The sequence below is a fragment of the Parasteatoda tepidariorum genome, chromosome 2, assembly GCF_982258835.1.
Source record: "Parasteatoda tepidariorum strain Cologne lab strain chromosome 2, Ptep-v5.0, whole genome shotgun sequence".
In the NCBI taxonomy this organism is placed as follows: domain Eukaryota; kingdom Metazoa; phylum Arthropoda; class Arachnida; order Araneae; family Theridiidae; genus Parasteatoda; species Parasteatoda tepidariorum.
In genome coordinates this window covers 28880748-28901992 of record NC_141756.1, presented here as the reverse complement: position 1 = coordinate 28901992, position 21245 = coordinate 28880748, and the positions used below count along the sequence as shown (strand labels likewise).

The 21245-nt window shown below is 28.8% G+C and overlaps 2 protein-coding genes across 2 annotated transcripts; both read left to right on the top strand.

Annotated features, from left to right (window-relative positions):
- Positions 1-284: 284 nt before the first annotated feature.
- On the top strand, positions 285-5615 carry LOC107456060 (uncharacterized). The gene is made up of 3 exons (XM_016073860.4): positions 285-487; positions 2814-2852; positions 4021-5615. Exons 1-3 carry the CDS (start codon positions 476-478, stop codon positions 4522-4524), a joined length of 555 nt encoding a protein of 184 aa, XP_015929346.1. The 5' UTR covers positions 285-475; the 3' UTR covers positions 4525-5615.
- Positions 5616-13638: 8023 nt separating this feature from the next.
- LOC107455836 (uncharacterized) lies at positions 13639-16641 on the top strand. The gene is made up of 3 exons (XM_016073584.4): positions 13639-13768; positions 15509-15559; positions 16123-16641. The coding sequence occupies exons 1-3, from the start codon at positions 13757-13759 to the stop codon at positions 16624-16626; spliced, it is 567 nt and encodes a 188-aa protein (XP_015929070.1). The 5' UTR covers positions 13639-13756; the 3' UTR covers positions 16627-16641.
- Positions 16642-21245: the final 4604 nt, after the last annotated feature.

The window sequence follows — 21245 nt, the reverse complement described above, 5'->3', positions numbered from 1 at the left end:
TTAGTATTCTACTTCAGAAAATATACATTTGACTGTAGAATAACTTCAAAACTACTTCAATTCTACAGAAAAACTGCTGTTTATTCTTATCTGAGAAAAACTATAACAAGTAAATAGTTTTGATTCCATTAATTTTTGCAATGATGCATCGATGAATTACGCTAATTCAAAGCTACTCAACAAAGATCAATTCCATACCATTTTACTTATTTCAGTCTTTCAGGTTATCAGAATTTTTATCTGCGTTTTTATGTTTGTTATTAACTATCTCTCCTAACCTTGACACTTTCTCTATCAAATGATAGAAATAATGATAGATTCAAGCATTTTTGTCTGACTAAATTCCCTTCGGAAGCTTAGAATCAATCATCTGTAAAAATTACTCTAAATATTTGAAATGCATTTCTTTTGTGGTTGCTATAAAAGAAAATGTTTTTAATGCAGTATAATCAGTAACCATTCAGCTTCGTAAAACATGATCTCCAAGGTAAGAGAATTATTCATTTACCACTAAAAGTTAAAATGATTATTCCATTAAATTGTTATAACCATTAAATTGTTTTGGCAGTTCAGAATGTTCTAATCATTCATATCCTTAAAATTTAAAAAAAAAAGCTCTTTCTTTTTTCTTGAATCAAAATGTCAGGGTATCTCGTTCTCGCGATATTTCCAGATTGGAGTGTATGAAAGTAACGTGCGAAAAAATTAAGACAATCTATTCAATACACCCGGAATCATGATTATTTCTCAATTAGATGGCTGTTACAGTCTATTTGTAATGTGTTTAGATATAGTTTATTTTAAACTACAATTAATTATTTTTTTAATTTCAAGGTAAAGAATTACCTAAAAGTTAAAAATTTATATTTATCATGAATTGTACATACAACCAATTTTACATAATTTTCTTGAATAAAAAATTGGCCCTCATGCAACTATTTTCTTCAAAATTATGCAACCATTAAGGAGTTAAATAACGGTTTGTTTTTTTTTTGCGAAATTGTTGTATTTTTCGCATTAACTGTAATTATTTTCTTATTTCCTTGAAATTAGAACATTTTTCATTTCGAAATTATTTTAAAATGTTATTGTTTTTATAAAGATATGAGTAGCATAATTTTAGTTGTATTGATCCAAAAGTAATGGCTAAAAAAAAAAATTAAGTTTTAACAACAAACATATGTTGTTACAAGCTAAAGAAAAGGTAAGACCGATAAGGAATAGATAATAAGACAACAAAATGAGAATATCGACAAGATAAATTTTTATGTTTGTTTATAAATCGAAAAAGTTAGTATTGAAAAATTTATTAATATAATTATTAAAAAAATTATTTAAACATAGATAAATTTATTAATCTATGCAGTCAACTCAGTATTATATTTCTTTATAAAAATATAAATTTTTCTTTATGAATATAAATTTATAGAGATTTCATTCATTTAGAAAGATTGACAAATTAATCTTTTGACAAATCCTCTGCTAATTTCATATAAATAATTCGAAAAATCATTTGTCCATTCTATATAGTTTACGAATTATACTTAACGCTAATATTATCAATATTTCTAAGCCTTTTCATTCATGTTCTTCTTTTATGTTGTAAATGTTAAAAAAGTGACTCTGAGTAATATCAAGTTCTCTGAAATCAGAATTCAACGCTAGAAAAATCACATGTGCTCAACTTTAAATTGTTTAATATAATAATTAACAGAAATGTGTTTTTTCCCCTTAAAACTATGTTAAACTGAACGAAATTGATATAAATTGTTTGATATACTAATACTCGCATTCTATACGCAAGGAATATTACTATCTACATATATAAAGTATATATATTTTAAAACAACTAATGTTAAATAATAACATTAAATAACAATATTAGTTATCGTCAAATGTTAATAATATTGAAAGAAGTGAAATTATTTACCAAAAATTTATAAATATGTCTCATCAGTAATCTTTATTACCGATAAAATAAACTATATTCGGGCATATTTCAACTTTTGTTTGTAAAACAACACAACAAAGTTATGATGTTCATTTTTACTTTAATCAAAACCCTTAGGCATTAAACATCCATTATTCCGAAATTAATGAAAAAATTTCGTAGTTTATTTTGAATAATCATTTATGCTAATATTATTTTAATCTTCATAAATTTAAGTTGAGTTTCAGTGCTCCGTAACACTTTACGAACCTGAACTACAATAAAATTACTTAATAATTAATTAATTGTGCACTTGAGTAATCTAATGATTATAATATCTGAAATAACTAAATTGCCTACCTACTCACTTTTTTCTAAATACCTGAACTATGTAAACTATCAGATCTAAGCATTGAATAATCACATAAATAATTGCATTATGAATAATATCATCAATAAAATACCTAATACTACCATTAAATGCTCACATAATAAATTCTACTATAATTAAATAATAATAATATAATATAATAGTATATAAAGAAATATTATATAATATTAAATGTAATATATAAATATATGTATAATAATAAATATAATATAAATATATATATAATAGTAAAAATAGCTCCTAAAAATGAAAAATAATAATAAAATAGTAATATATAATAAATATGACCAGAATTAAAAAAAAGAAAATTTAAATTTGTTTAGGTGTTACAAAAATTTATATTTCACGATATTTCAAATTTTATTGATCAAAATGGTATTTTTTCCGCTATTTTCTCTAGCAAGTTTTATAATAAAATAAATCCATTTAGTTTATTTGCAGACTACATATTTAATCTGTTGAATAATTTGATGAAATTATTTGTTTTTTCAGTGCATTTTCGTTCTTGTCGCCAGCATCATCTCCATGACGGTAAGTACTATAAATAAAAAATAGAAGAATATGAATAATCTAATGATCGTTGCAAATATAAAAACATTGAATCTGTCTTATTGTTGCATATGTTGCTGTTGCATTGTTTCGATTTTAATATTTTTATTTATAACATAATAATTGATAGATTGATTATATGATTGATTGATTGATAATGGTTGTATGATTGATTAATGATGGTTTTGGAACTTATAGTGAATGATGACATATAATAATCATATTATATATTGAAATTTAATGAAATTGTATTTGTATTTCGATATTAAAATATTCAGTCATTGAATGGAGAACAACCATCATTGATTTCAAAGTTAGAAAAAATATGCTGAAAATAGGATCAAAAGTAATTAATTTAAAGGAGAACGTGATCGTTTACTAAAAGAGGTCGTACGAAACCATGTGTGATAGCAATAGCACAAAGTTTCAATGGTCACACAATGTGAGGTTTGAACAAATAGGGCAGATTGGTAACACTAAAGTTAGAATATAAGGTAAACACAAAAAATAAGTAAAATTACAGATTATAGATAATAATGACTTTCTATATCCAAATACAAGCATAGCATTTAACACAGTGGAGTAATGTTTGCAATCAAAATAAGCCCATAAAACAAAAGATGTATCCACCGCATACAGGAGACGCTGGGAAAAAAAGGTGTCAAGGTAGATTTGGGGTTTATTTGAAGATAAAAATAGTGACCTTTGAAAAAAAAATGACTTTTGAGAAAAATAAATTGAGTAACAATTCTGTGTTCACTCCTTAATTGAAGATCGATTAATCAACTGATCAGTACATTTTCACACATTTCAGTAACTTAACCGGTTATTTCACTAAATTGAAAATAAATTAAACCTCCGAAGAATTAAATTTATTTGTGTATTGTTTAATTTTAAATATGAGACTATTGAATCTGTATCATAATTAATAAGTTGTATACTGTAATATAGTTTAAGATTTTATAAACTAAAAACTCCAAATGAAAATATTAGCTACTTAAAGGCATCAAATACTATAAAATGTGTTTCATTGGTACTATTACTCGAATAATGCTATTAAAAAGACAATTTTATTTCAAAAATTTTAATCTTTATTTTAAGATTAAATAATTGAAATATTCCATATAAAACATGTTTTTGTTTATTTCAGTATGCTCATGGTCATTTCCCAGTGGAAGAGCACCACGCTCCCAAGCCTTACAAATTTGGATACAGCATTAAAGACAAGCATGGTGAACAACACAGGGAAGAATCCGGAACAGGAGGGCACGTGACTGGTAGCTACGGATTCACCGACGCTCGAGGTGTTAAAAGACAAGTGAACTACGTTGCTGACAAAGCCGGATTCAGAGCCCAAGTCAAGACTAACGAACCCGGAACCGCAAACCAAAACCCAGCCGCAATACTCTTAGTCTCCGATGCTCCTTACACCGGTGGTGAGGGATACTTGGGTGCGCCTGCAGCAGCTGCTGGATATGGAGGTTTAGGATATGGTGGTGGATATGGAGGAGCTTATGGAGGCCTTGGTTATGGTGGAGCTTATGGAGGTCTTGGTTATGGTGGAGCTTATGGAGATCTTGGTTATGGTGGAGCTTATGGAGGACTCGGTTTAGGAATTTTAGGTGGTTTGGGATATGCTAGATATGGATATTAACTAAATTAGAGTTTTATTGAAATAATTTTAATAATTTGTTTGTAAATATTTTGTTCCACTACAATAACAAATTGTGCCTCTTCTGAAAATTTAGTTTTTACTGTCTTGCATTATCTTACATTATCATTGACTTGCATTATGTTTGTGATTTTTCTCTAATTCTAGAACAGAGCTTCCTGCCTTCTTCATTTTCGTCTCTTTTTTTAAATATTGCGTTACATTACTTTATTTATATGCTTTAACCCTTTGCATGTTTTACTTATTTGGGTGTTGTATTTTCTTTTCAAAATCTGTTTCTATATTGCATTCATTTCTAATTCCATGGAATTAAATTACTTAAGATTACCCTTGTTTTTCTATTTATTTTCGTTACGTTCGTTTATTATGTTATTTTGCATGTATTTACTCTTTGACTGTTCTTTTTTTTCTCTTTGAATTATTTGAATGCTTTTATTTTTTTCTTATTTTTCATTTTTTTTTTTTTTATATCTTCGATATTTAATACTATTCCATGCACAATTTTATTTCCTACCTTCATTTTTGCGATGTATATTTTTGGTGATATCTGGTTTTCTTACTTTTAAATATGTTCTTCAATAAAATGTTTATTTTTTTCTGCAAGCAGTACTTATATCTTTTACTTGTCTTAAGCTTCTTTAGTCTTTCCGCTCTTCTATGCATGCCAAGAATTGTCCTATTTTCAACCATATTTTTAGACTTTCTAGTATTTTTTAATATTTCATTCTTTTGCATGTATTTGTGGAATATTGTAGCCATTTCCCATTTTTTTTCTCATGTCATTTCAATTTTTCTTTGCAAAGATGCTTATTACAATTTATAACGTTTTCTCCTGTTATCTCTCTCTGCAAGATAGTAAATCCGTTATCATGTTGTGTTAAATTACTTTGTTATTCTTAGCTATAAGTTGCATTTGCTTCAAATTCAGTTTTGTATATCTTTAAATATGTACCAGCTCAATTGCCTTTCATGTATTTTAATTCACAATGCTTTAAATATTTCCCATTTTATGTACGTTATGTGCAATGTGTCTATAAATGTTTGTAAATTTGAATAAAAGAACAACCAGACAATTGAAAAACTTTACTTGATAAATTTTTTAATCAGCCCTACTTCTTGTTAAAGTTGGACTACATTTCGTGGTTTCAATGACATTATTAGCTTGTTTTTTGAAAATACTAGGGGACTTTATCTCCATTTTAACCCCCTCCCTCCTCACAGACAATTATTTCTCGATATTTTTTGTTCCTTGACGATATTTCGTGCAATTTAAAAATCATTCAATCAAAAGATCAAAAACATTTTACTTTATTAGCTAAAATCTGTTCCATGTATTTAGTTTCTAATTCTAATGAAGTAAAATTTAATCATAATAATATTACTCAATTGCCATTGTAACCTCGTCCACAAATTTGCAATTTCTTTCTTTCTTTATTTCTTACTTAATTAATTTAAATTCTTACTTAATAGTTACAATAAAAATTGTTGAACATTTTCAACCAAAAAGATTGTTTAGTTAGATTAATTCGTTTAAATAATTATTAATATTGTTTTAGACTTTTAAATTACTTTGTATTAGGTATATTAATTACTCACGTTGGCTGAAAAAAATAACATAAAATTTTTATTGAAAAAAATATGATTTATTTGAAAGTGTTTGAATTTGTAAATTTGATAAAATGGTGAAAAAAAATATATTAGTCAATACAATGTGTCCCAACTAAATACAGCCTTCTTGATTTCTTGTCACAACTGGACGCAAAGAAAACAAAGAGAACCAGGCATATACATACTATCAAAGTCTATATCTAAATACATATTTACATGGAGTAATCCACCTTTTGATTCACGGGACAGAGAAAACAATTAAGAGATAACCATACATATTACCAAAGTCTATATATAAACTCATATTTACATGGCGTAATCAACCTTTTGATTAACTAGACACAAAAAGAATAAAAAATGGGGGCCAAACATACATATTACCAAAGTCTATATGGGTCATTCTCACAAAAACAGTCATTTTTATGTCCCCAGTATATTTTATGTTTGTTTTACAGTTTACGAAAAAAAAAAAATTCAGGGAAACTGTCCTTCAGAATGCAAGCTAACAAAAGAATAAAAATAAAATTATCAATTTTTATTTTTTATTTATTTTAGGTAATTAAAATATGTCATTCCCTCATATGATATGTCATATGATATGTCATTCCCTCTCTTGTCCCCACTGCTGATTTAAAAAAAGAAAAAAAATTGTTTCTGAAATAATTTTTTTTTTTTTACAAATTCGTGTTTTTTATTTCAGAATACTGAAATATAGCATTCAGAAAATCAATTTTAAATTTAATTTCTGATAAAAATATTAACACAGCACTATTTTAAACTTTGTCCCCAGTGTTTCGCGTCATTCCCTCACAACAATGTTCTTATCACCTGCAATCTTCTTAGAATAAAAATATTTTAATAAAAACTTCAGAAGTTAACAACTGGCATCATCGAAAAAAATTGCAGAGTGTTTCCATCTTGAACTTAAAGAAGCTTTGCTGTGGAATAAATTTGAATGAATCAAACCAGGTAAAATTGTTTACATTTGTCATTCCCTCATGCCATTTTTCAGAGTAAAATAAAATACAACTTCATCGAGAAAGTGGATAATTATATGTTGCTTTCTTGTATGAATATAATTGTATGTGATTGACTTCAGAAATTAATTAGGCCTAACTGTTATTCTTAAATTTTATTGAATTCGTCATTCCCTCACTAGTGTATAAAATGAGGGAATGACGCTGAAGTGAGGGAATGATTCAAGGTGAGTATATTATCAAATTTTTTTTTGTTCAATCCTGCCAGCCAATTTTATTTACCAAACCTGTAAAAACTATTAAATATATAAGACTAAATTATAATAAATATTAGATATACTTAGTATGTTATCATTTTCAAACTTTAGGTAGATGTAACTTAGATAAAAACATGTTTTAGAATAAAATATCATTCCCTCACTATTAGTGTCATTCCCTCACTTTTTAAATAGTGAAAATAATTAATTTACTTATTAGTTAATTTGAAAAATAAATTAAAAAATTAATAAATTAGTTTATTAAATTGATTAATTTATTTATTAAATTAATTAATTAATTATTAATTATTATAAACCAATTAATTATAAATTAATTATTTAAAAAATTAATTAATTTAAATATTAAATATAATTTATAGGATATATACTTTCTTTATAATGCCATTACATATTTCTATTAATATAAAAAGTTTCAGAGCTTTTTATTCACTTTACTTTTTTGGGATTTTATGAACTGAAAAATGACAGTTTTCATGAGAATGACCCATATCTAAACACGTATTTACATGGAGTAATCCACCTTTTGATTAACTGGACAGAGAAAACAATTAAGAGATAACCATACATATTACCAAAGTCTATATATAAACTCATATTTACATGGCGTAATCAATCTTTTGATTAACTAAACACAAAAAGAATAAAAAATGAGGGCCAAACATACATATTACCAAAGTCTATATCTAAACACGTATTTACATGGAATAACCCACCTTTTGATTAACTGGACACACAAAGAAAAAAACAAAGGAGAACCAGACCTACGAATTACTAAAGTCTATATCTAAACACATCCGGTGAACTCTCCCTTATGCACCGGTGTAAGGGGCCAACAGAAAAAAAACGCATAAGTGAAAAACTTCAAAACTCTAAAATGCAATGTAAATTGCAGAGACGATATAAATAAATATGTTTCAAAAGATTAAATGTTAATATTTATACTGTTTTGGTACTTACTATATTTTACAAAGACAAAATTTAACATACCTAATGACAGTTTATTTTCCTGCAAAATAATCCTTAATACATGTTTATATTTGCTTTTGCCGACTTATTTCAAAAGCCGTTCTTTCAGTTCATATAAATGGGATAAGGGTGTTTCAGAAGCAGAATTAAATTGTAAATAATCACGAATAGTATCTAAAGCTTCTAATACTGCTGTGTGATTTGGAGGAACTGTATCATCCTCCACGTTCTCATCGTCCATTTCATTAGCGATGAGTTCAATGTCTCTTAATTCCATTGTTAATAGATCATCATCAAAGACAATAAATTCATTAAAAGAAGCAAGTCCATTAGATACAACTTTACATTCGTTATCACTAAGATCGATATCCCAACCTTCCTCAATTTTGTTAATTTTATCCATAAATTCATTTTCTTCTGAAAATAGAAATCCAGCTTTTTTGAATTAATTCCTTATGCTGGATTGTTCAATGCTTCTCCATGCCACGCATACGCATCATGAATTCAAATCTTCACGTCGGCTGCTGCTAATTTGCCTGTTTCCATATCGACGAATCATTGTTTTTTTATAATGCACTTTTAAGGAACGGATAATGTATAAAACCAAAGGCTGTAACTTACTCGTGCAGTGGGAAGGAAAACACACTACTATGATATGTTCAAAAGTTGGCAAGTTGATATGTTCAAAAGTTGGAAACATTGATCCATAAAAAGGAGGACTTTTCTTTTTCCATTTTTCTCTTAAATGAATAGAGAAAGGGTAAAAAAAAAATTGAAGTCATCCGTGCTGCTCTATTGCTTAAGTACTCACGAAAAAGTTGCTTTATTTTTTTTCAAACCGCGAGGCTCCTTCTACTTGCCAATAATAAAAGTGGAGTGTTTTTCTGATTCATCTGCATTACAACATAATAAAACGGTTAATTGTTCTCTACTGTTTCTTCCACCGTGGCAGAGTTCCCCCTTAAATGCCAATGTTTTCTGAGGCATCATCCTGAAAAACAAACCAGTTTCATCACAATTAAAAATGTCCTTTGGTTTGTTTCATTTAATTAAATATTTTAATTCTTCTTTCCATTCCTCTACAGTATTTTTGTCCACGCTTACACTTTCACTAGATATGTTATTAGTGTCTAGGCCATGTCGGATCTTGAATTTCTCCACCCATTCATGTGAAGCTGAAAAATTTTCGATTTTCAAAGTTTCTACGAGATGAACTGCTTTTTGCCTAAGCAATTCTATATTAACCGGATAGTCAGAAACATGATCTTCTTTAAAAATTTGTAATAAAACACTTTCCAGTTCTTGAAACTTTCCACTTTGAATACGACTTCTCTTCGAGGATTTATTTCCTCATTCCCGTTGAGCAGCAACAATTGCATCCTTTTTTTTAAAAATCTCTTTTAAAGTTGACTCCGGAGTTTTAAAATTATCATCTAAAGCTTTTTTAGTTGTTGATGGATTTTCTTGATGGATTGGTGTTGCTTGTTTCGGTGAATTTTAAATTAAAGAGCGTGTTATATTATAAACACTACAAGTATAATAATATTGTATGGCGTGCTTTTTCAAGCTTATGCATGAAAATCTATCGAAAGAATCCCGGAAGCAATACAAAAGGAACAACAACAAAGCTAACAAGGTGAGAAAGTACAATGAAGTAGAACATAAAAAGTTGACCGAAGTCATTGTTTCATTAAAAGGTCTCTTGCTTGTCAATACAGTGTCGTCTCAGCAGTTGGATGGATAAAAATCTTTATACGATGGGGATGTTCTCCTAAACAGTCATGACCCGTCAAAAGACAGAATTTAACAACGGCTTTGCGACGTGGAGAGTTGGGAATAGACAGAAGATCGTCAATTATCCAACGCTTTGACTGCAAATGGTCAAGTACTTAACCCGGGAAGTCTTACGTTGAATTTTAACCCCTAACGCCAATTGTGCTTAGCTTTACTCGGTCAACCATCAATTGTTGGCTTTTTTTTCTGCACTTCATATCTTTTCATTCTTGTTTTATTTATTTATTTTTCCTTGTAAAGTTTTTCTTTTGACAAATTATGCCGAAAGATAAGCACCTGATCAACGTAATCAACAAACGCTTGAATATATCTCTAAAAGTGGTGGTCTGGGGAAACACACGACAGATGATTTGCTATCTCTCTCTCTCTCTCTCATCATGACGATTCTTCTTTTCGTTCGGAAAGAGATAATTTTAATTTTTTTAAAAAAGATATTTAAAAAACAACAGACATAATAAACTATAAGTACATTTTGTAGGCATATTTATAGTTCTTTTAAAACTGAATCATGTCAAAATAAAGAGTTTAGAATCTTAATAAATGGAAGATTATATATTACCACAACTCGCCGTTTGAGAAGAATTGACTGCTGGTTGATTTAGCCCATGCTATTTGGTTTTTACAAGGAATGACAAGACAGAAGCATTCATCAGTATTTAATTTTCTTACTTTCTTGAGATTTGGATGAGGGTCGAATGATGGTCAGTTGGTGGTCGAAGATTAATTTTTCAAAAACAGCTATTGAGAGGAAATTCTTGCAGAGCAAACATATCATACTTTTGCCGCCAAATTGGACGAGAAATCAAACGATCTATGTATTTGATCCATTAATATAAGCTCCACACATAATTCCATGGAGAAGAAAGGAGATAGCCAAGAGGAAAAGCACTTCCAGACTCTGAGTCTAAATTTTCAAAAGCATTTTTCTAATTCGAAAAGGGATGAAAGAACTATTTATTGATTTCTACATTACGAATTTAAATTTAATTGAAGGTTTTTCAAAAATATGGACATACAGTAGAAGACGGAGGCTGGAAAAAAAGACTGGAAAATTTCTATTGAAAAGAGGTCACCTCCTCAGGTGAAAAATATTCATCAAGTGAAGTTATGAAAGCACGCGAGGGGGAAGTAACCCTTTATAGGTTACAGTTAAACAAAACATTCATACTACAAAAATCAATCAATCAATTTAAAGGTTGAAATGATACCGTGGTTAAGAGAACTAAAACTAAAATAACTGAACTCGTTTATTTAAAAGATTTTGAGTCGAGAAAGGTGTAGGTACGAAATTCTAATTCCATTCCTGTTTGATTGCAGAAGGAAAATAAGAGAAATTGAAAGATGATTAATAGAGATCACGTTTCTACCTAGCATGTATTAAAGTTCTAGACAACCACATCCTTTTTATGTGATTTGCGTTCTTCTTCTAACTTAAATAAAACAATAAATTTAGTTTTTGGCTCCATATTGGAGAATGGCTCTAAAAATACATACTAAAGGGAGTCTTTATATATTACATGCGAGATATTTTTTTTCAATGAGAAATGGTAAAAATGGAAATGGTGAATAATAGTGTTTTGAGAACAAGCTATTTTAAGTTTTGTGATATTTGTTTATACAGCGAGTGCCAAAAAGCTTACTCATTAAATAACTTTTATGAAACTCGTAACTTAATTTTGCTCAGCAAAAGCTTACTTAAAAAATTAAAATTATTGACACATCTAAAATATCCCGGCCAACTTTTGGAATAATAAATTATCTATATCTATCAAAACAGCTTAAAAAAAAGATGATAAAAAGCTCACCATTTTTCTGACTCTTTGGGATCACCAAGAAATTTGGTAAATTTTACCGATGCACTTTAATAATGACCTTGGTAAAATTAACAGTAAAATTTGGTTTTATTTTGATTAAATTTTAATAAATGTGGTAATTTTATCATGATACATTATAGTAATCCATAAAAAAACCATTGATTCAGATAAATTTACTTTTCAGTTTTGAATTCTGTACAAAATGTAAGAAAATAAGAACTAAAATTTTGAAAACCAGTATTTCGGGTAAACCGTTTCTACAAAAACGAAAAATTATTAAATAAATTAATTAAATACCATTTTTTTGCTTTTATTGGACAGCTTTTTTTCCCTTTTTTACTCGAAATATCATTACTCTGCACTACAGTAATTTTGGCAGAAATTTTTCCTCGGTATATACCTATCACAAAAACCAAGTTGAATTTTTTCCAATGTCTTCCCGTAGATATTGGCATTTTTCATTCGGGCAGAGGCACCATACTACGTGGTTCAACGTTGTTCCCAAGGTAAAAAAAGACAGATAGTACAGAGACAGAAAGAACACCCTTGCGTCTGACAGGGATTCGAACACCGGACCAGACTTTTTTTAAGATTAGGTTAATTCCCTAAAGACCATACTGCCCTAAGTTAAAATAAAATAAATGATTTCTAGATTGCCGATTAACCTATATCAAAAACTAAGGTTTTCCGAAAACGGAAAAAAAGCTTCCATCTGTATTACTTTGTATCAGTCGAAATTCTTTAAAAAAGTTTCACATTTCATAAGAATCTCTTAAGCATGTTTATTTTACACAATATTAACAGTCATAAAATAAAAATATAATAAAGTAAATAACTCCAAAATAATTTCTTGCTAAAATTTTTTATTCTCTTGGTTACGTTTATTTTCAATTTAAAAAAAGTTAGCACCATTCACTGTATATAGGAAAATGATTATATAAAAGTTGAAACTGCAATGCGAAAACAAATGCAAAAGTGACATTTGATAACATCGTATTAAAGCTACGAGTAAAAAAGAGGTTATCGTAAATAAAACATTTGAGATGTTTCCCTTAATATTGTTCCCCAGGTTATATAGTCTGCTACGCTGTAGGAAAATCTATACTAGATATGAAAATAATTAATTGATTAATAATTAAGCATAAAACAGTATGAATATCATGAATATCAAAAGAAAATAGAATTCATTGTCAAAATGATTGATACCTAATTAAATTTTGAATAGAAATTGATCCATCTTCCTTTGGATAATCAATAACTATTAAACTTTAAAGGTTTCTTTTTTAATTATTTTATAGGAAATGAACATCTCGCATTCCCCTATTTTATTGTATTAACTCATTTGATAAAGTCATTATATTATTCTAAGAAAATACTTTCATTGAAAAGACTAAATAAGTTTTAAATTCTACGGATTTTGTTGTGTAGGAATTAATTAATAAAGCCTATTCTGGTTTTACAACAATTTGATAATCCGATTTGATAATCATCAATTTTTCGTTCTTAATTTAATTCAAAATCAAGTGAACTTTAAATAAAACCGTCATATTTTAATCGGTAGTGAAATTATTCAGATTCTGACCTTGAGCCATGTTTGTTGATCTCCAAAATTAGGAAATTCCTCAGGTTATTCCGGACAGTGAAAGTTACATCTAGAATGAAATATTAATCATGCGTAAAATTTATTCTAAATACTTTGAAGCATTTTTGCGTTATTACTACTTATAAAAACAGATGATTTTATCCACAATCACAGAAAATACAAACGAAATTAACCATGCTATCTCAGGTAAGATTTTCTTGTTTTAAAATTAATTTTAATAATTACAAATAAGCATTGACCGCTTACAGAACTGCTTCATAAATCTTTTTCAGTAGGCTAAATATAAAATTGATCAAATCTATTAGTAACAAATTGAATATAGGTTGTTTTTTATTTCTTCTTACGGTAAATCGAACGATTTTCAGACTGTTTCTTATGACGAATGAACAATAATTTGATTCGCGAATTGCATGATTCTTTATTTAATCTGAATATTTTCAAATAATTTAATCAGATAAACTACAAAAGAAAAAATTTAAATCTTAAAGAACAATATTCAGTTACGATTTTCAGAAACTTAAGGAACATTCTTGTTAGATCTGATCAGAACATTTTTGTTTAGATTCCGTGTTAGAGAACTAATCCATTGTAATATACCAAAGAGTTACTAAAAACTAATATTAGACAACTCACTGAAATTCGGCTGCAGATTTCAAGTCTTTTACATAATATACATTTAAATCATTAATAGGTTTTTTCGCTTAAATTTTTTATAAAATAAATCTGTATTCATTAGTTACATATACTTTTTAATTTTAACATTGTTCTTGTAATGTACAAATTATTTATGGAAATATTACTTTGGTTTAAACTGCTCCAAGCTTTACCTAACTAAGTTCTGTTAAGTAGCACAGATAATAAAATCACATTGTAAGTCGGTAACTGAATTGAAATAAATGAAAAAATCCATATATATTTTTCGAAAAGATTTATTCCATTTTTCAACTGAATTTAAATGTATTATTATTGCATTAGAGTAATTTACTATACTAATAATTTCGAAACTCTGAAATATTTTTGACGCCATGAAGTTATTTTGTAACACCGTTATAAAAGACTGAAGTATGCGTATTTCAACAATCTTACTGTCTTTTTTTTAACGATTTTGAATGGAAACGAAAGGCATTAGAATAGTGTTTTCCCCTAAATATAGCAATTTAAACTATGAAATTGTATAGTAAGAAGTAATTGTTTCATTTTCATAATGCTCAGATAAAAATGTAACAATACAAGTGAAATTTGATGATTTTTATTGCTCTCATGATGTTTAGAGATATTTTCATTATCGCTAATATAATTTCATCACTGTTTTTTTTTTCTCGTAAAGAATTTTTTTTTTTATATCTCTAACATCATTTAGCTGTTGTAAAGGGCTTAAAGACCAGTAAAATATTTGTTATTTTGTCGTAGGCCATTAAAGCACTGGGGGTACGGTTGATCTTGTTTTCCAGTGGCGCCATTTATGACCAAGAATTCGACTTCTGCCACACTCATACGTCACACCCGATATAGGGTGGACACATTAATACATTAATTCATTCATTCATAGATCGTAATTTTGACCTAAACCAGAGAACGATCAATCTCCAATCCAGTACCCTCAGTGGTACAATTTGTTAAGGGAAAGTGGAGAACTTTGTGACTTGACAGGTTCAACGTACACCAGTCACTGTTGAACCCCCATTCTCAGGAGCGTGAACCGTACCAAACAGCTCTCAAAGCCCCAGTAAAATGTTTACATAAACAATTTAGTAAACAAAACCTATATAACTGACTATAAACTATATTACTTTTCACGCATATTGTTACTAATATAAATATATATATATATATATATATATATATATATATATATATATGTATTTAAAAGCTTTAGAAAAAAATTGTTTCCAACGTAATCACGTAATTTCTTTTTCTATTTTACAGTGCGTTCTTCTTCTCGCTTTCTGCGGCATGTCCCTAGCCCACTTGGGTTACGTAAGTATTGAAGTATTGCATTTAGACTTTTAAAATAATCTATCTCAGCGTTTAACAGTAAACTTGCAAGCCTGCCTCTACTTACAAGTACTAGTCTAAAGTAAGCTCCATTTTAACATTTATTGAACTCATTAAATCGTACGTAATATAAAATATTGCTAATCATCAAAATAATAGTATTATTAGTTATTTTTTATTACAAACAAGGCCATGTTGTTTATATCTATAATACGGAAGTTTGAAATACAGAAATCAATAATCTCCTGTCCAAACATTTTTAAAGAATGCAAAAAATCACCACGATAAACATTGGAACTTTCGGAACAACTCAGAGAATATTATCATATACCACCTTTTATTTTATGAAACAATTTTATTGTATTGATATGAGTGTTATCCCGTGCAATAAGTGATTTCATTTTTTTTCTTCTATTTATAACTTTAGTTCTAAGAAGTCACGGAGCTATAAAATCGAAAGAAATTTTTTTTTAATATTACTTCCTTGAAATAACTATTTTGCAATGCACATGTGTTGAGTTATTGGTATAAATTATTATTTACAGATGGGTGAAAGCCACTATCCAGTCTTTGAGCACCATGCTCCCAAGCCTTACAAATTCGGATACAGCATCACGGATAAACATGGTGAACAACACAGAGAAGAATCCGGAACCGGAGGACACGTAATTGGTAGCTACGGATTCACTGATGCCCGAGGTATCAAAAGACAAGTGAACTACATCGCTGACAAAGCCGGTTTCAGAGCCAAGGTCAAGACCAACGAACCAGGCACCGCCAATCAAAACCCAGCTGCCGTTCAACTCATTTCTGATGCCCCTTACACCGGTGGTGAAGGATATTTGGGTGTCCCTGCAGCAGCAGCTGGTTATGGTCTTGGTGGTCTAGGTTACAGTTATGGAGGTTTTGGAGCAGGTTACGGTGGCCTCGGATATGGTGGAGCTTATGGTGGATATGGAAATCTTGGATATGGAGGAGCTTATGGTGGATATGGTGGCTATGGTTTGGGTATCTTAGGAGGCTTGGGCTATGCCAGATATGGATATTAAATTTTGTAAAAAAAAATAATAATAATAGCATAAAAATAAATTATTTTGTGAAACAATTTTTAGTTGTTTTTAATTTTATCATCTGCAATAAAAAAAAACTGAAAACATCAACTGGAACTAAATAAAAACATCATAAAAAATATTTATCAGAAAATAATAAAGCAGAATTTCCGATTCTCCGTATGTTGGAGATGAAGGATACTTGGGTATACCAGCTGCATCTGCAGGATACGGTCTTGCATATGGATATGGGTGCCTTGGTGCATGCAGGGTATGCTGGCCCCGGACACTGTGGAGCTTACGGAGGCTATGGAGGACTCGGATTAAGAATCTTAGGTACCTTGGCCTGTGCTAGATACGAATATTAGTAGAAAATATATTTAATATTCAATAAAATCTTTAAACACTTTTCTTGAAATAAAATCATTAAACTCAATTTCTGCACATACTTTAAATCTAATCTGATATATCTTATGGGGAATTTATTTTTAATTGTTCAATAACCATTTATTAAGATTATAAAGCCAATTTTTTTTATATTACTATAGAAAATTGTAAAGATTTTGCGTATAAAATTATTGATTTATATTTTTATATTTCAGAAATTGATATTTAGTAATAAAATCGTACAAAAAGTCCCTAAAAGTTCCATTGTTTTTGTTTTTTTTTATTTTATCATTTTTTGCTTCAATAAAAGTTATTTTTCTATAGTGTGAATCATAAAAATATTGTAAAAAAAAGCTCTTGTACGTTGCCATTCTGTGTTAATGTAATATACTTAAAATATTAAATATTTTATAGAGTAAAATCAATTTAAAATAAACTGAATAGAAAATATTTGTTATTTAGCTTAAATGTGGATATAAACCTAAGCCCCCTATGAAATACAATTTTAAATATAAAAGTAAAATTAAAAGTTCTAAAGCTCTTTTTATAGTTTTATAAGTGTAAACAGTAGTTTAGTTCAAAATTAAGGAAGCTCGTTACGGATTGGTAAATCATTTTGAAAATACGAAACAATGTCGTCTATCGTAATTAGAAATCGTTAAATCTTTAATATTAACTACTAAAACAAATTGTAAAAGGTACTAAATATTAAGCTAAAACAAGTATTTCCAAATTAATTTTACTCTAGCTGAATGCTCATTCTTCGTACTGAATCAAAAAAAAAAAAAAAAGAAAGGAATATAAATTGATATTCATTACGCAATACGGGATACGAATTCTAATCTATAATACGCGAGAAACCCAAATCTAAAATAATAAATAAGCTGAATAAACGGCTATCAAATTCTTAGAGGAGATGAACTAATGCACACAGGGTGATTATACTTGTTAAAAAAACGTTACCGACGTAGGATGCTTTTAGTGAACAAATGGTTAAAAGAATATATTTAAATTTTGTAGAAAGCTATTTTTAGGTATACGATTAAGTTAAAAACGATAAATCAGCTCTCCGGTTTTAATAAAGATTAAACGAAATTTTTGGAATTGAAAGAGGCTCTAAGCAGAGATAAGGGACTTATGACGGAGAAGGAGAGAGTATTTTATATATTTTCAACGAGACGTTCAGCTCGATTGTATGGAATGAAGAAGATACCTCTTAAATTTATATGCTGCATCTTGCCGTCTTCATCCCTGTCTAGCATCATAATTATTTTCGTACTGAAAATACTATTCTAACACCATTGAAAAATTTTTACTGTGAAAATTACGTTTTGATGTGAAAAAGTATGTGCTGTCATTTGTACACTTTGTAATACCTTTCAAATTATTAAATTAATAATTCAAAAACTTCATTTACTTCAAAAATATATAAATGATAAATGACAGTCGACATAACACTAAACCTAAGAGCTCCTTTCTTCGAATCCTTACAGAGAACTTGTTACTTTACCGTTTTTTTTCTCCCGTTTGTCATAAAACTGCAAATATCCTCTCCTATTTGGTTTTTAAGTCAGGGCTGTTAATAAAATTAAATTTAAGTCTCTTTAAGCCCAGCGATTATCAAAGCTAATAGGATTTATTAGTTTTGATAATCACTGGGGCATTTACCACATTCCTTGTCAGTTCCATGCATCAGGTTAGTATCAGGTAAACTAAACGTGCTCTAAAGTTTAGACAATAAGAAGCTCGATAGTACGTCCGTTATCAAGAATTCGAGGAATCTACAGTTGCTTCACATTGTTGAAATCTTGGGCATAAATTCGATTTTGATAATGATTAAACTATTTCCACTCTAGTTACATCTACCCATCTTGATGCCTTGGAATATTGCTTTATTCATTTGAGTGTTGACTCTCCTGTAAACGACATTAATTCCTCCTCACCTCTCCATACCACTTGGAAATACATTTTACTCTGATTTTGCTTCGCGGCCACCCTGATTCTTCTCGTTCCGTTTTTATAAATCTCTTTTTCGCTTCGAAATCTGTGGATTTTCTGGTTTTGTTTCTAATCTGTATTTTTTCATTTTTCTTTGGAAATTTTAAGTTTTTTATTTCAAATCATTTTTATTTCTTTACATTCACGTCTGACAAGTCTTGAAAATGGGCTCATATTTTTGAAGAGCTTGAAATTTATCGAGTGGTTTTTCATATTTGTATATCTTTGAAGCGAATGGAGTTTTCAATCAGGTCATACCTTTCAAAATAGTTCTCTTCAATAGTTAAATTCAAATAATTAATTATAACATTTCTCATACATAATAACAATTTGAAATAAAGGATGGCGCTTATGAGTGTCGTAAAATCCATCACTTTTTTTTTCATTTTTTCATTACGGATAAAACTGAGTAAACGTATTACATACAGTTATATTTTATAAGTTAACAATAGAAAATCCATCTCACTCTATTTTTTGATAAAATGAAAAAAGCAACCAATTTAGCAAATGAACCACATTGAATAATAGTGTTCAAATGCATTGATTTGCTTCCAAAATGTCTTTCTAGGTATGGTGAAATGCTCTAATACAAATGGGTATTTTAATTAATAAAAGGCAATATTCACTCTCCAATAAAGCTTAGGTTGAAATTATTTACATTTTGGCTTTAGATAAACTTTTCTAAGTGGAAATGAATGACTACAGAACAAGTTAATAAGAATACAAGGGGCTTGTGAGAACAAAAACCTTTTTTGAAAAAAATATTACAAAGGAATTAACATTTTAAATCTAAATCTAAATCAGAAACGTTCAAAATTATTGCTGAAAAATACCTCACTGATTAACAAAATTATATATAATTAGGTTTTTTGACAAATTTGTAAAAAAAAAAAATCTACATTAGGCCTCTCTTCCCTATTTCAGTAAATGCATACCAATAAGAAGTACACAAAAAATCAACACGTGTGAGATGTAAATTTGGAGTGACATTAAAGCAGTAGAAAATGATCAAAATTTATAATTTTGAATCATGATAGAAAAAAACCGGATGTCGTAACATATCCTTACAATATATAGCAAAATTTGACAATCGCACACAAAAAAAGTTCTTTTTAATTAATTAATAAAAAAACAAGAGTTCAGCTTAAAAAAAATAAAATAAAATAAAACTTTTTAACACTACTAGTAAGAAAATATTGAGAAGGATAAGTATAAAATTATTGACATTTTTTTAAATATCCTTTCATCATTATTTTTATGTTGAGGGTCGACTGCCTTTAATTTCTGTAGCAGGCTAAAATATTCAGGAAAAGTTAGCTTCATATTTTTATCAGTTAAAGTCCTGATATTCTAATCCTTTTAAAAAAAGGGTATATTTATCCAGAGAAAGTATGTTTTCGTGTCTGATTCTACAGCTTAAGATATCGTTTGCACTAATTAATTGGGATAATCGAAGTTACCTCTCGAAGCCTCGAACATTCAGTGAACATGAAGATACCCCGCGAACATCAAGATTGAGGCCTGAAAGGTGAAGAACCGATCATTAGATCAAAAATTATTCAGAGACATCCGTTTTTTTTTAATAATTTTATTTTGGCGCACTGCACATTTGCCTGAAAAGTGCGTTTGCTAGACAGGTCTGGCTTGTATGGGAAGTGGGTATAAAATCATCTCACGTGCCCCTTTATTGTCTAGCTCAGTGGTTTCCAACTGGCTGCCCGGGGTCTGAATCTGGTCCGCGAATCTCTTTTCTGCGGATCGCAAACTAAAATATATTACTGGTTGTCATTCTTTTGAGGACTATTTTCGTAAAAAATCTGTATGGGTTTAAAATGCTTTTCTCTTTAATAAAAACCTAATTTCTTCGTTTCTGTGAAATTTAACATACCAGCGGTGCAAAAAAGATTTATATCTCAGGTTTTGCATCCAAGAAAATATTTATTCCAATACAAAAATAATCGTGTATGTTGCTCTTTTTTATTTCATTTTTTTGCATTGTGTGAATATAATTTTGCGTGTGTGTATCAAAAATTTTCTCGAAGAAATTCTCCAATTTAACTTTTTGAAACCACTCATTTTTGACGAAAATATTTACACACACACTTGTAAATTTTAAATGTAAATATCTATTCTCTTGTGGTTGCAGCAGACAAACCCCAATTTTCTCATAGAACATTTTGTGTGCTACTATGTAAGTTTTAATACCAACCTTTTTAAAGTTTTATATCTTCACA

Excerpts from the sequence above, each read along its gene's own strand:
- LOC107456060 (XM_016073860.4), top strand. Across the intron at positions 2,853-4,020 it reads CCAGCATCATCTCCATGACG|TATGCTCATGGTCATTTCCC; the intron begins GTAAGTACTATA and ends TGTTTATTTCAG.
- LOC107455836 (XM_016073584.4), top strand. Across the intron at positions 15,560-16,122 it reads CCCTAGCCCACTTGGGTTAC|ATGGGTGAAAGCCACTATCC; the intron begins GTAAGTATTGAA and ends TATTATTTACAG.